Below are 15790 nucleotides of genomic sequence, written 5' to 3'. Positions count from 1 at the left end.
AGTAATTGGCAAAAGAAATTAGTAGTATAGTAATGTAGTTTCTAGGAGACAGGGTTGCCTGAGTAGACTGCTTCATTCTAAGGGGTCAAAACACAAAAAGGCTACTGGTAGAGATACAAGACAAAGGACGCTGTGTTAAGTTAGAGCCATTTGACTTACTGGGGCTGTGTGTAAGCGTTAAAGGGTAATTAAAACCATATTTATTAACTTCTGAATGTCTCACAATCTCCTGTATTATGGGGAGCATTACTGGCGAGAGTGGATTAGTGGAGTCTGGAATTCCTCACATACAGAGCAGAGCTCCCACCCTGCCCTCGACCCCCTGCCCACCGCTACACACCCTCACTCCAGGGTGTGAGGGAGTGAAGGTTTTGTTGGAAACATGTGCTTTCTGCTTTATTTCGAATCCTGTAAATCTACTTTTTGGAAAGAGATGTTGCTTTTGAATATTTCCGATGTAGTCTTTTACCCCTGCTAGCAGCGTGGCTCTATGTCCAGACTGAAATATCTCAACAACTATAGGAGGGAATGCCATGTTAATGACATTCCCATTAGTCTCGTACTTTGTTGAGTGAATTATCATGTTTTATCAAACATGTTACGGTCATTAACCTCGGTCACTGTGCTCGCACTCACTACAGACAAGCAGCATCCCTTCTTCTCGGTTGAATTTCAATCTTACTGTGCCATGAGGGTAAAGACCCACTGAAATGGTGGTGGAGCAAAGTTAATATTGTATTAAACACTTTGCAAGGCATTGTGGAATTCCCGGCAACGTAGGACTGACCAGCAATACAAAAAAGGAGTTTCAAAAGTTGAACATTTCAAACTTTAAAGAAAATTAGGGTGAACTTTGCCTGCTGGTTACACAGTATTTTGCCAAAAAACTGACATCAAGCAATGCAGTAGTGGGTCAGGAAGTCAACAAGCTACTCACTGCCACATTCTTTGGAAATGTGAACAAAGGTTTTGCCAGCTGAAATCCATCATCTCTCACTAGGATATTGCTCTGCTAGCTACCCACACTAACGCTAAACCAAAATCACATTTGATTGGAAACATTTATGTTACTGCACAGAGTTCAAGATGGGTCATCAAACATATTTTTTTGTTTTACAGAAAGAGGAATTTTGATAAAAGATAAGATAAGATAAAAATTTTCAACACATATAGCATGTAACAAGAGAAACATGAACAATTAACACAGGGAGTGGATTAGAACTTGGAAAATGTATTTGTCATTTTACGGACTTCAGTCATTGCGGTGTCTAATGACACGTTCATGTCATATCGGAGTTGTCGTAATTACGAGTATCCGACTGGTAAACAGTGTTCACGTCAATATCAAAGTGGTAATTTCGACTGAGAAACTCCGGCCTCCGGGACTTGACACTAGGGCTGGGCAATATGTAGAAAATCAAATATCACATTTTTTGGACCAAAGAAACCAAAGCAAACATTGGGGGAATGTCTGAAATTTTTAATTTTGAGTTGCAGAAACATGTTTTTTTTTTTGCTTTTCTATGCAGAGGTTGCAGTGCGAGGGGTTGTGCATTAGTGCCAAACACACAAACCACCCACCTGATGTCTAACTATATCAAAACATGATTGTCATTCTACACTGACAGCCCCTCGGTCACTCACAGTGAGGTTTCCAACCTCCCTGGACTGAACCACAGCAATGTATTTATTTTTTTGTTAGGTACTGACCAACAGAAAGTCAAAAAAAAAAAAGAACACTTATAGGGACTGTACTTTTTAATATTGTATTAAATAATTAATTGTTTTGTATACAAGTGATGTATTGACTCCATTTCCTGCAAAACATCTCTGTAGGTTTCAAAATTCACTAGATGTGTCCAAAAATCCCAACCAAACTTGATCCAAACACATTTTTCCATCTGCAGAGTTCAGGCATTGAAACATTCAGTCATATCATTTAGTCATTACATGCATTTATTTGAGAGGAACAAATTTCGCCATACATATCTTTGTGATTACCAGCACATTTCAATTAAGTTAACAAATTATTATTAAAAATTTCTAAAAATTAAAGCATAACAAACAGCGGGGGCAAACTATCGCTTGGGTGAAGAGGAGCAGGAGGGTTGAATGCTGCTCCTTTTAAGAAGGAAAAAAAAATAAAAAATACAACACACCTGCCCGTATCTGCTTCAGGAAATAATCAAAGCAGCTCTCTTCACGAACATACATGAAGTTGACATTTCGTGTGAAGTTTCTTCCTAAATCCTTGCTTGGGAAAATTCAGGACAGAAGTTGTATTTGAGCAGAGACATCAGCGCCTGCAGTGTGTTGTATACGATGTTGTTTAGACTGTGGTATCCTTTCACTTCTGTCTCCTCTGTGAGAAAACAACACAACCACCACTGCCACCTTGTGGCCACAGCCTCACCCAGCACAGTAGTGTTGAAACAACCAGGACTTTGATGAGAACCAATGTTTGCTGAATTCGTGCGTTTGCTTTCATTACTGCACCCCGACTGCTATAGTCAACCATTCAACCATATTTACCTTTTCTTCCAACACAGATTACCTTTCCCTCCCCCTAAAAAACAAAACTAAATATTTGCTCTAGTTTGAATCTGAAATATACATCAACAAAATGGGGTTCATCTTTAAAAGCAACCCCCAAAATGGAAAAGAAAAAAGATAAAATGAGGATGGAGGTGAAGAAAAAAAAAGGGGGAAAAGTAAATCAGAAAAGGCTCATATAGCTATAAAATAAATAGAAAATAAGTGATTTCTCAAAGCAGCCCAAAAGAAAAAACAAAGACTGAACCTGAAGTGGTGAGTTTTGAAGGCAACATGAATGATGAGCTGGAGCGGGGAGATGGCAGAAAGTATCAGTGAAAGACTGAGGGACAGGAGGAAGGAGGGGGGAAATGTCGACAGAGACCGAGCTGCTTTTCTTGAAAGAGTTTGACACAACAATGACTGGTCGAACAAAGCAAAAATAGTGTCTGAGCGTTGTAGAGAATCAAGGAAAAAAAAAAGATGTAAATAACTCAACCAAAAGCAGACATCTTGCTTTCTGACATTCGCAGACATTCTGGTTTTTTTTCCCCAGCTGGGAGCAAAATTACCGACTTCAAAAAGCTTTCTTTTTTTTTGTTGCAGCGGAGGCAGGCGGAGAGACAGTTGCAGCTCCTCCACATCAGATCTGAGAAGACTGACCGGAGGGGGACGCTGATTCCTGAGGGGCCAAAGTGAGCAGAGGAGGAGAAAACACAGAGAGGGAAGTCACTTTGGCAGAGGTCCCTTAAAAGTTCTTCTTTCCCAGAAGGGAGAGAAATGGTCAGGAGTTGGGAACTGACATAAAACGTTGACATTTTAACAGACACGTTAACATCTTCAGCTTCCTCGGATATAAAAGCCTTTGATAGTGACCTACATCCACCTCTAGAACAAGTGTTTAAAGCCAGCAGGTCCGCTCAGTAGGGCCCGTCAATGCTATTTTGTCTTGTGAATGTGCCATCAACCCCACTTTTCTCATTATCACTGTTATGTCTTTGTGTATGTGTTATGACAAAAAAAAAAAAAAATAATATATATATATATAGAATTGCTAGTTATTCCTCCAACTACAGTGGAAATCTACACAAGAGAGCAACAGGAGGGCTGTGAGAAAGGTCTGTGTTCCGTCTTTGGTTAGTGTTTAACCCCCCAGCTCTCTTCTGTCTCACTCACAGGCGTCTGCTTGTCTATAAAGATTGCAGATTGACGAAATGTAGTGATAACAGAGTGATTTTATTTCTCTTTTTTTTTTCCTCTCTCTCTTCTGCATAATATGCATATGTAACTGTTTCTGTGGTTGACGTAGTGTGGATGTAGAGGGCATCTTTTTTGTCACAGCAAAGCTCCAGAAGTCGATTTTGTATTTATTTGTTTCTTTCTCTAATTTGCTTGTATTTTCAGAGCTTTGACTGTTAATACCGGGTCTTTTGTCCTTTATGGAAAGGTTGTGTGGATGGTAAAGTCAAAGAAAAGACAAAAACATTGCAGGGCAACTTGTCATGTAGTAGAGCCAGACAAACTATCGACGGTGCCGTTTTCTCCCGTTCTCGCCGTCCCTCTGAAAGTAGAAGACATGAGATTCATCAATCCTGAATTTAGCAGAGAACATTTGTAAAACCAAACTCAAAGCTAACCTAATGATCAATGATCCTCAAGAATCTCCTTCTCAATCTGTGCACACTGTTGTGTCTGAAGGAAGCCATTTCAGTGCTTTTTTGCAGCAGGTTTTGCCATTAAAATGCTACTTTGGCTGCACAAATACATTCAAAACTCAATTACCTTCTGAGGATGCTGCCGGCCTTACACCTCGTCTATACTGGCCACAGAGCAGCAGCAGCACTCGCAGTCCTCCGTCAGAGTCTATACTAGCTGTGTTCACTGCGGTGCAATTACAAGTGTTTGCAACTCTATTTTGATTTTATTATTTTATAATAATATTTAATTTAAAAACACCAGAGCATTTCTTTCAGGGACATTTGGCAGGTTTACTACAAGTCTAAAGTAGCTTAAGACTTTAAGGAAAGATGCGTTTATTTAGTGTCCCAGAGCCTTTCAAACACAGCTGCAATTCAAAGTTTTATGGAGAGGAAATGCATTAGAATATTTGGGAACACAATGAAGAGTAAAATATAATCTCTACAAACAAGGTTATAGGGATACACTGGTTATTGTCTTGTTGTCAAGAATGTACAAAAATATCCATTAAAAAAATGTCTTTGAGTCGCATCAGCTTCAAACTTGAACTATTTGGTAAAATCTTTCCCCAGTTTTCTTTTCTTTACCGATTACAAGTTAATTTATGTTTATGAATAACCAATAAATCCTATGATTTCAATACCGTTTTGTTTTAATGATATAACAAATTTCAGCTTGACATTCAGAATCAAATTAGAAAACACATTTGAAGTAAAATAAAAAAAACAAAGCTATCAATATTTTAGGAAGTTTCCTAACTTCTTTTTTTTCTCAACTCTCATAAGTTATTAAGTGGTAAGGATTGAACCATGGTTTCACAGTGGAGTCTTAACTGTAAAGCCCAATATTAGAGCGGGTTTGTTCAACTGCAGCGATGTTCCATTAACTTGTCATATTTTTTACTTGCTAGGGGCCTTTAAGAAACTCACCTGGTTAATTTTCAAAACCATTCCACACCGGCTACCTGTACGATTGTCAGCCTCGGTGTATACAGCGCATTCGGAATGTGTGTCTCAGTCAGGGTTATTACTGCAGTTTACGGCCTTCTTGCCTGTTTACGGCTTACAGTCAGCTTTGTGCGTTAGCTAGCCAACAGTTTGCAAGGCTGCGGTAGAGATGCATGCCCAAAAGAAAAGCCCATATCTCTGGTCGAAAGGAGAAACACACCTACTTTGAAACATTATGTTACACTTGGATATCAACAGGTTTTTGGATATGCGCAAACATCGCAATGTCAACGTTTTACAAGAAGGTGGTTGAAGGAATGAAAGAGGGAGGCTGTGTTTGTACGGTCGAACAAGTCTGCCACCGGTGGAAAACTTTGCATGGCTGCATGTAAACATGAATATTACTGAAATATTCACTTTCATTAGACATGTAAAAAGCTTAGTGTGAATATTGTCTTTTTCGTTATAAGCAGAAAAACCAGAATAATATGTGCATGTAAACAGTCTGTGAGTGATCATTGTGATATTGTTTCAGGAAAGAAAGGTAGTTTCATTATAGAAGGGAAGAAGTGGCTTGAATTGTTGAAATTAGTTTTTATTTGATGGAGTTTTATATTCAGACCTAGTTGTTCAGCATGAAGAAGACAAAGTGCTTTCGAAGAAGTAGCTTCTGCAAGTTGACGTCAACAATATGATGATGAATCTATTTCTGCTTGTGATTTGTGTTCATCTATTGTGTGTGTGTGTGTGTGTGTGTGTACACACACACACACACACATATATATAAAAACAAATGGTTTACCTCAAAACCTCATGGTGCACCTCATGGTGCGTCTCTCCCCGTCTCCAAACTGGCTTCTAGCAGCAGCTCCTCCAGGTCTTGTCCACAGCTGACACTCACTACACAATGGACACATCACACACATTACCAAACAGGATTTTCACACCTAAAACCAACTTAATATATAAAAAAAAAATCAGCAGAGATCAGTGGTTACAGTGACTCACCGTGCTCCATCACACAGCTGCCGGGCTTGGGGCTTTCGGCGTCCAGAAGATGGAGGGAGAACTCAGGCTTCAGGCCGTTGGGTAAAGCTGAACCGACTATCTCCTCCTCCGGATCCTCGGCAAAACACTCGTCTTCATCTGCAGAGCTCTCATCGGGTGAATCCTCGTCTTTGACTGGGGAGACAGACTCGGTCGAGGCTGGTTCGGGACTCTTTGAGGCTTCTCCTGCTGGAGGATTTAACTCCTGAGCTCCACCTTGAGTGACAGATGGTTCCTGTTGATCAGTCTGGATAGAGAGAACAGGCTCTGTTGCCTGTTCATCTGCCTCCGTTTGCTTTGGACACGGTTCCTCTTGGGTTGGCTGGCTGTCCTCTTTCTCTGTTAAACTGGGTTTTTCATTTTCTGACAAGTCGGCTGGCGCTTCCTGCTTCTCCTCTTTTGGAAGGGCCTCCTCTTCTTCTGTTTGGTTTGGTAACTGGCTCTCCTCTGATGCAGTTGATAGCTCATCCTGTAGCTGTTCAAGAGCAATTGTTAACGGCTGCTGCGATTGTTCTGCAGGGATACTAGTCTGGGTTTGACTAAAATCTTCTATAAGACCTTCCTCCTCCTCTCCTTCCTTCTTTTCCTCAACACAAGTGGGCTTGGGTTGGGGGCTTTTAATGCTCTCCATTACCTCCTTAGTGAGCTGAAATGCTACAGCCTGCGCAGATGAGGAGTTTGATGGCAGGACTAGTGCTTGTTGACTTGGATCTGTCAATTCTGGGTCTAAAGTGCTAGCTGTCGCATCCTCTGTGGGTTGACTTGTAGACTGTGGCTCTAGTGTAGTATTTACTGCGGACTCTAAGTGTGCTACAGGACTCTGATCTTTGAGTTTACAGTCTGTTGACGGAGCAGCTGAGCTCTCCTTCAAGTCCGCCTGTGTCAGTTGTGTTTGTGTAGGTGTTTGAGATGAGGGCGGTGGCCACGTCGGCTGTGTCGTGGGTGCGCTCCCGTCTACCGGCTTCTTTGAGGCCTCTTTAGCCTGGCTGGGAGCTGCCGGTGCACTCATCTGGAATTGTAGCTGCTCAGGGGGGCTCTCCACCCGAGTTACCATGAAGATCTTGTGACCCCTCCCTGGACTAGAGACAGATATACAGCGACCAGGAGATGGAGGGGTGCCACGAGGAACTGCAGATTCTGTGACGGTGATGCCGGAAATGACACTCGGGCTGCCAGTAGGTGAGGCAGACAGGGTTGAGGATGTACACGAGGCACTGAGGAAGGGCTGTGCAACCCCTGTCTGGATTTGAGGAGCAGTCTGATTTAAGCGAGGGGAGGAGTTTGACGTGGAAGAGGACTTTGTTACCACCTCCTCATCCTCCTCATCCTCAGTGTCTGAGTCCGACTCCAGGATCATTTCAGGAATGGTAGTCTCATTGCTGTCTCCTGACTCGCTGCTTGTTTGTCCTTCATTTCCTGGCGTTTCACATTTTTCTTCTACCTCTTTCCCCCCTTTGTCCCCTCTCTCCTCTGCTGCTGGTTCTTCCTCCTCTTCTTCTGTGGTCCCATCCTCTGTGGCGATTTCAGCCATGGATGCTGACTGCCTCATCTTCTGCTCTGTTTCCTCCTTCTCCTTAGCCAGGATGAAGTTCCTCTTGCAGCCATTCTGGATCTCAGCCAGCAGGGCGCGCTGGGTCTCAATGAAGCTCTTTACCTGAAAGACAAAAAAGCACGTCCCAAACATGGATATAAACCCCAAGAATTTCAGAATAAACACAACTAAATTAAAGCAATCCCTACAATCTCTTTTGAGTCAGTACTTTTCTTCAGGCTGCTGTTTCTCTCTCTCCTCTCATTTCCTGTCATCTCTCCACTGTTAGCTATTTAATAAAGGCATGATTCAATGCTCCGAAGAATCATAAAAAAAGGCTAAAGCTAGTGTTATTCTGTATTTTAATAATGGTCAACAAAGCCAATGAAAAATGTAATTAGTTGCATTAGTCCATCTCTCTGTAGCACTCAGAACGAAGGCCATTCATTCCTGAAAAAACAGGTCATATAAAATAAATAGTTTCATTAAAAAAAAAATTCTAAAAATTCCTAAAAACAGCTGGGCACTGTTGTTCTAAGCAAAAGTTACTCAAACAGGAGTAAATTGTGCATCTTATGGGGATAATTTTAATTGTTATGGTGCTCTCTTGAGTATTTGCAACAGCAGGACAGTGTATTGGGGATTTACTCAGCCCTGAACCATCTGCCTTACGGACACAAAGAATGAATGCATACATGAAGATTTTGTGTACTGGTTGTGAAAACAAATATCCCTCGGGACAATAAATTTAAATCTACTCAATCTAAACTAGTGTTGATTATCAGTGGTGCGCGGATGTGTTTTTAACAGTCTTGGGACAACAATAGAGCACAGCGGAATAAGATATGTCAGGCTTTGATTAAAGAGGTCAAGTTTTGGTATTTTTCCATGGGATTTGACAAAAAAAAAAAAAAAAAAAAAAGATATCACCAGACTTATTCTTTTGTAATCTGCCCATTTCTGCGAGGATCAGGTCAGTGGACAGCCAAGAATGTATGATTGCGTCAACCATACATGCATCACAAGCGCATATGCAGGCACCAAATGTAGGGTAAAGAGAAATCCATGCATTATTAGTCTCTTTACTTCCTCTCCTCTATCCCCTTCCCCATGCCTCGTCTCCATGCTCACAGTTTCTTTCTTGGGCTCCCGGTCAAGGTCGAGACGCAGCAGAGACGTGTTGACTTTTAGGGCGAGTGAAAGGGCCATCAGTCCACCTGTCTTGATCTCATTCTCTCGAAGGTCCAGGCGCAGCAGTCTGGGGCTCTCAGCGATGAATTCAGCCACAGCCACAGCTCCTATAGCACAGATAAAAAAGAAACAGGAGTCTAAAAAAGACAGCAAGACAGCAAAAATCCTCCAAAAAAAAAAAAAAGTTATAGTTCCCACCTTCACAGGACAGTTTGGTGGAAGCGAGGCCCAGTCTGAGCACAGAGCGGTTCCCAATCAGTCCGTCTTTCAGCTTGTGGACTCCTTCGTTACCCACAGAGTTATGGCCGAGGTTCAGAGTCTCCAGACTCTGGGTGCATGGCTGAGGGAGGCAGAGAAACAACAGAGATATTATGTTTAATAGTTTTTTTTAGTTTTTTATTAAATACAACTGAGTGTTTCTTTTAGCAATGGGAGAGTGCAGTTAAGTCTTAATAGCTGGCGTGCCAAAGCTGTGCTTGGGGTGGTTTGAGACCTAAAACATGCAGTTTTATTTATGTTAACATCTTTTTCATTATGTAAGAAATCTCTATTTCTTTTGTTATTTTGTCAGTGTACAGGCATTTTTCCTCTCTCTTTTTCTGGCAATGGCGATCAAGTAGACTGTGGTTATATCTGGGGTTATGAATCAGGCAGTCATGGGATGTCTTTTTATCTGCATGAGGGTTTTAGGACATTAGATGAACAATACAGACATATTGCAGACTGAACCAGTAAATAATATCAGTAACTGTTTATCCACAAACATATGCATCACTGATAAATGGAATGAAAGTTGTGTGTTACAGTGACATATGTTAAAACCACAACAGCACAATTTGTTCATAAATCTTCACTTAATCACACCACTGTTTTTTTATTTAAGGACAACTCTTTTCTGTGAAAAATATGATTAAAATTAAAGCTAAATTCAGGGTTATCAGCTCGTCAAACATGAGCAACATGCAAGCTTCACTATAACACTGCTCATATTGAACAAAAAGGAGTTATGGTCATTACAGTAGTAAAAATAATAATCTCATAAAACAGTAATGTGAGCAAGAAACAGCCTGCAGATTATATATTATAGTAACTCAATAATAGTATTTATGCTTTTTTTGTAAACAATTTTATGTAGTCACAAAACTAAAATTTCCACCTCACGGTTGTATGCTTCGGCCAATCAGTCAGGTTGCAGTTTACATCCATGTCTGTCCAGACTCATATAATATATGTAGGGATGACTTTGAAGGAATTTATTAAAAAGGTATTAAGATAATGTTTTGGCGAAACATGGAGGCTTCATACACACATCTTTAACCAGGCAGCACAGAAGATATATACAATCGCCACAGTTTCAAGATTAGTTTCACCAATTCAGTATCCAACCAACCAACCAAATAAATAAATAAATAAATAAATAAATAAATAAATATAATATATATATATATATATATATATATATATATATATAATCTCCCTTTCTGTTCCTGAGTTATGGCCTTGAATAATGGCCAGAAAAGTGCCTTTGCACATCATTATGATGTCACAGTAAATTTGACCTTTGACCTTTTAGATATAAAATGTCATCACTTCATAATTGTATCCTACTAGACATTTGTGTGAAATGAAAATTAAAATAGAATGCCTCTGGCCACGGCTGTCGCCGGCGCAGAGGCATTAAAAAACAGCAGAAAAAAGGTTTATCTTCCTCTGACAAGACTGAGGCCGTAATGACTAAAACATTGAGTGAACAATTAGTGTGAAGATAATGTCTTGATAGATACGTCTTGAGCTCACATCTGTTCACAGAGCGAAATATGACTGCACAAAATGTAGGCTGCATTTACGAGGTGCCTACGTGGAAATCCAGTCAAACCAGACGTCATTACACCAATTTACGCATTTCAATAATCTCTCACCTACACACCTGTCACATGCAAGTTCCCACAAAGAAATCGGACAGCGATTTCTCAAGTGAAATGCAAATATGAGTCATTCATCTAACAATGAAACAGTTGTTAATCTTATTTGTTTTAGGTCCTTCAGACACTAAAGTGGTTGAAAAGCTTCATGAATAAATCATTTGTTCAAATATTGTCTTTAGCAGATCATCCTTACCCTCTCTCGGTTTTACTGGGTCAACTGTAGCCATTAAATAAACAAAAGTCATACCAGGTGTAGACGAGACTGAGCTACAGTACAACATGTACATGTGGAAGTAAGCTGAGGGCCAGCTGACGAACATGACCAGATAGGAGGAGCAAAGAGGCAAAACAAACAGCAGAGGTCCATTTTGATTGATAATTTGAATTATCCCTGCCTAAGCTGTTATTGACACACTGCCACTGTTTTTCTCTTAAAACCTCTGATAAGTGTGTGTGAGTGTATGTACCAGTGCAGCAGCGAGGTAGCCCATGCCATTGTGTGTGAGCTGGTTGTTCCATAGCACCAAAGTGACGAGACCTTTCCTCTGCTCTTTTAGTCCTTCGCACACGTAGGCCAGACCTGTGATGACAAACAGAGAGACAGAGTTAGTACATTTGTATTTAACTTTAAAATATCCCAGTTTCAACAAAACATAAACATAAAATGTCTAATTCAAGGCGGTCTGATGCATTAGCAACAGCGTGTTTGCATTGCATTTTACAAGCTGTCCTAAAAGCAAAAAACAACCTAATTTACTGTAACAAGTATTATTCTGAAGAAGAGGAAAACAATATATTTAGATGAATTTATCCCTGACCCTGTGTATTTGCATCTGGAAGTGCTCAGTGCTAAAATGAGTTTTGTGTTGTGTGTGCATCTATTAATCAAGTATAGATGGAAAAAATACTGTATGAAACGCAAAGCAAGAAACACATTTTTTTTCAAGACTTGGTTATTTTTAGCTCATTAGTCAGTCTGTTATGCAGACCTCTAAACAGGGATATTTGTTTGGCCACGTAATGCTGTTTAATCCAAATGAATGGCACTATACTGTATTCAGTGGTGACAATTATATAAATATGATAATCTGTCATAAACAAAACAAAAAGGGTAAAATGTAATTCTTTACTGTTCGAGCTGGGAACCAAACAAGTCAGTTAATCATATTCTGAATTTAAATGAAAACCAAATGATCAAACATATGACTGTGGTTGAGCTTAAAACAGCCAACAAGCCTATCATGTTCAACACAGCTAGCAGATGATCTAACTCAATTCATTACCGTCTCTTTGTAAACACAACAACTCTGTGCTGCAGCTGGTAAATTACACCTTCTGAAAATATGAGATTAGGGCCCAGTTGCTTTACTGGTTTGTACTAGTCAGCATGCCACAATACTTTTTGAACACATGCTCATATGCAGACTATTTAATGAGTATTTAATATACCTTGGCACAATATGTGCATTGCTTTTATTCTATTTCTCTTTGTAGTACTTTTGCTGCGATGACCTAATTTCCCCACATTGATCAATAAACTCATCTTATTGGAGTTTGTGAAAGGTACTGAGGGTTTTCTTCAACAAAACAGCCCAACCTTGAGAAAACATACTATAATGAATATAATACAATAATGCTGCAGTCAGTATGTGTGTAGTGTGTGCACTCTATCACTGCTGTGTACCAGAGTCTAGGATGTGGTTGTTGCGCAGGTCCAGGATCTGAATGTTGTAGTTGAACTTCAGCAAGTTTCCAAGTTGGGCCGAGTCCTGCAGGCCATTGAGCTTGTTGTCTGCCAGGTACAACTCCCGCAGGTTCATATTCATCTTCAGAGCTGTAGCTGTCCAGGAAAACAAATTATAATGGAAGGTGGGGGAAGAAGAAAAACAAAATGTTATGAATAGAGGGCTTAACTCTTGGAATAGGAATCTCCAACACTGAAGGCGGGGCTGAAAAGAGAAACCGCTCTGCCCATCTTACCCAGTAACATGAGCGGTCTGCCAGACAGACCAGCGTTCTCCAGGTGGAGGACTGCCAGGCTGCCACTGATTCTGAGTGCTCGTGCAACGAAGGGAGCCGAGTGGTCCAGCAGGGGAGTGTTACGTGCATCGAGATACTGCAGGGAGCTCGTCTGACAGGGAAACACCAACAGAGATACAATTAATTTGGTATGCAGGGAAAACAGTGTGTGCAATGATGTCCTCATTATGTGATAAAAACAATCTTTGTGTTCCTAAGGCCAATAAAATAACACATTTATAAAGGACAGGGAGTATAGTCAAACAAGGTAAAAATGGCCTTTTGAGATGAGATTGTCTTGTGGACTTTATGAAAGTAGATGACCTATAACATCTGGCTAACACACATATAAACAAACATTCTGCTTTGATCTTTAGTCCTAATCCTATAACCTCTTGTTAGATAGATAGATACTTTATTCATCCCGAGGGAAATTTTAGCTGTGATTACACAGTACAGGCCAAAAGTTTGGACACACCTTCTCATTCAATGCGTTTTCTTTATTTTCATGACTATTTACATTGTAGATTCTCACTGAAGGCATCATAACTATGAATGAACACATATGGAATTATGTACTTAACAAAAAAGTGTGAAATAACTGAAAACATGTCTTATATTTTAGATTCCTCAAAGTAGCCACCCTTTGCTTTTTTGATAGCGCTGCAAACCCTTGGTGTTCTCTCAATGAGCTTCATGAGGTAGTCACCTGAAATGGTTTTCACTTCACAGGTGTGCCTTGTCAGGGTTAATTAGTGGAATTTTTTCCCTTATTAATGGGGTTGGGACCATCAGTTGTGTTATGCACAAGTAAGGTTGATACACAGCCGACAGCCCTATTGGACAACTGTTAGAATTCATATTATGGCAAGAACCAATCAGCTAAGTAAAGAGAAACGAGTGGCCATCATTACTTTAACAAATGAAGGTCAGTCAGTCCAGAAAATTGCGCAAAAACTTTGAATGTGTCCCCAAGTGCAGTCGCAAAAACTATCAAGCGCTACAACGAAACTGGCTCACATGAGGACCGCCCCAGGAAAGGAAGACCAAGAGTCACCTCTGCTGCTGAGGATAAGTTCATCCGAGTCACCAGCCTCAGAAATCGCAAGTTAATAGCAGCTCAGATTAGAGACCAGATGAATGCCACACCGAGTTCTAGCAGCAGACACATTTCTAGAACAACTGTTAAGAGGAGACTGCACGAATCCGGCCTTCATGGTCAAATAGCTGCTAAGAAACCACTGCTAAGGAGAGGCAACAAGCAGAAGAGATTTTGTTTGGGCCAAGAAACACAAGGAATGGACATCAGACCAGTGGAAATCTGTGCTTCGGTCTGAGGAGTCCAAATTTGAGATCTTTGGTTCCAACCGCCGTGTCTTTGTGCGACGCAGAAAAGGTGAACGGATGGATTCTACATGCCTGGTTCCCACTGTGAAGCATGGAGAGGAGGTGTGATGGTGTGGGTGTGCTTTGCTGTTGGGAATTTATTTAAAATTGAAGGCATACTGAACCAGCATGGCTACCACAGCATCCTGCAGCAACATGCCATCCCATCCGGTTTGCGTTTAGTTGGACCATCGTTTATTTTTCAACAGGACAATGACCCCAAACACACCTCCAGGCTGTGTAAGGGTGAGCTGGACCGCAGAGTGAAGGCAAAAGGGCCAACAAGTGCTAAGCATCTCTGGGAACTCCTTCAAGACTGTTGGAAAACCATTTCAGGTGACTACCTCTTGAAGCTCATCAAGAGAAGGCCAAGAGTGTGCAAAGCAGTAATAAGAGCAAAGGGTGGCTACTTTGAAGAAACTAGAATATAAGACATGTTTTCAGTTATTTCACACTTTTTTGTTAAGTACATAATTCCACGTGTTCATTCATAGTTTTGATGCCTTCAGTGAGAATCTACAATGTAAATAGTCATGAAAATAAAGGAAACGCATTGAATGAAAAGGTGTGTCCAAACTTTTGGCCTGTACTGTACATGTAGCTACTGTCGTAAACCGATGAACACCAGCTAAGAGCTTCATCAGACTCCATACATAAAACATGATCCTCAAATAAACAAATGTGAATGACAAAGATGACGTGTATGGACACTGTCACCCAGACAAATGCACTTCAATATTGGTTTTCATCTGCTTTATCCCAGGCCTCACCTCAGGGATTCAGGGACAAACACTTGTCAAAGAGTTAGTGTGATAAGATCTTTTGGGCTTTGCTGAAATTAGCTACTGCGACTTTTTATTGACAAGCTACGACACAAACAATCTACAAGCTGGTGTCTCCAGACAGCTCTTTTTTGATCATCAGACACCGGAGGCTTGTAGAAAAGGGAAAGCCTTTTACAAACACTGATCCAAAGAGGAATAAGCTGCTCTCACAGTAACAGTTGTGATTACAAGACAACTGCAGTGCTCATAAATATTTGTAAAAACAGTAATTATATCATTAGTGATTAAGAATTTGTTGTTTTTCCCTCTAGGTGTAGTAATAAAGCAAATCTTAAAAAAAAAAAAAATTTAAATAAATAAATACGCCACAATATTAATAACAAAGGCTGCAAAGTAATTTGTGGTTTGGCAAACATTCCCAGTAGAGACTGAAGTCAAAGATCACCGTAAAGGGCACATGCAAGACTTTGGATGAGCAAGTGAGGAAAAGTCCACCACTATGTCGGAGCGCTGACAGAAGACAGCAGCGCTGCACGACACAAGTTCAGCCAGACATAAAAAAACAAACAGTGGATAGATCAATCTTTGCCCCTGGGCACAAAGCTACAATTACAGAAGTAGAGGAAAATACATGTCAGTGGTATTTGAGACCAAACACCCTATTTGTTGGGCAAACATCACGCATAACATGAAATACTGCACACAGTTTAGTCTTAAGGCTGAAGAACT

The 15790-nt window shown here is 40.5% G+C and overlaps 1 protein-coding gene across 1 annotated transcript in view; it reads right to left on the bottom strand.

Moving 5' to 3' along the window:
* Positions 1-818: 818 nt before the first annotated feature.
* ppp1r37 (protein phosphatase 1, regulatory subunit 37) overlaps positions 819-15790 on the bottom strand; it is a 55781-nt gene continuing 40809 nt past the window's right edge. Inside the window, exons 6-13 of the mRNA XM_039823641.1 lie at positions 12852-13002; positions 12556-12711; positions 11339-11451; positions 9145-9286; positions 8887-9053; positions 6186-7878; positions 5980-6077; positions 819-4093 (exon numbers count right to left, since the gene is read on the bottom strand). Of these exons, the coding sequence (XP_039679575.1) occupies positions 6001-6077; positions 6186-7878; positions 8887-9053; positions 9145-9286; positions 11339-11451; positions 12556-12711; positions 12852-13002 (2499 nt within the window). The 3' untranslated portion in view covers positions 819-4093; positions 5980-6000. The remainder of the gene's footprint in view (positions 4094-5979; positions 6078-6185; positions 7879-8886; positions 9054-9144; positions 9287-11338; positions 11452-12555; positions 12712-12851; positions 13003-15790) is intronic.

The sequence above is a fragment of the Perca fluviatilis genome, chromosome 2, assembly GCF_010015445.1.
Source record: "Perca fluviatilis chromosome 2, GENO_Pfluv_1.0, whole genome shotgun sequence".
Lineage (NCBI taxonomy): Eukaryota > Metazoa > Chordata > Actinopteri > Perciformes > Percidae > Perca > Perca fluviatilis.
This window is presented reverse-complemented; position numbering and strand designations above follow the sequence as displayed.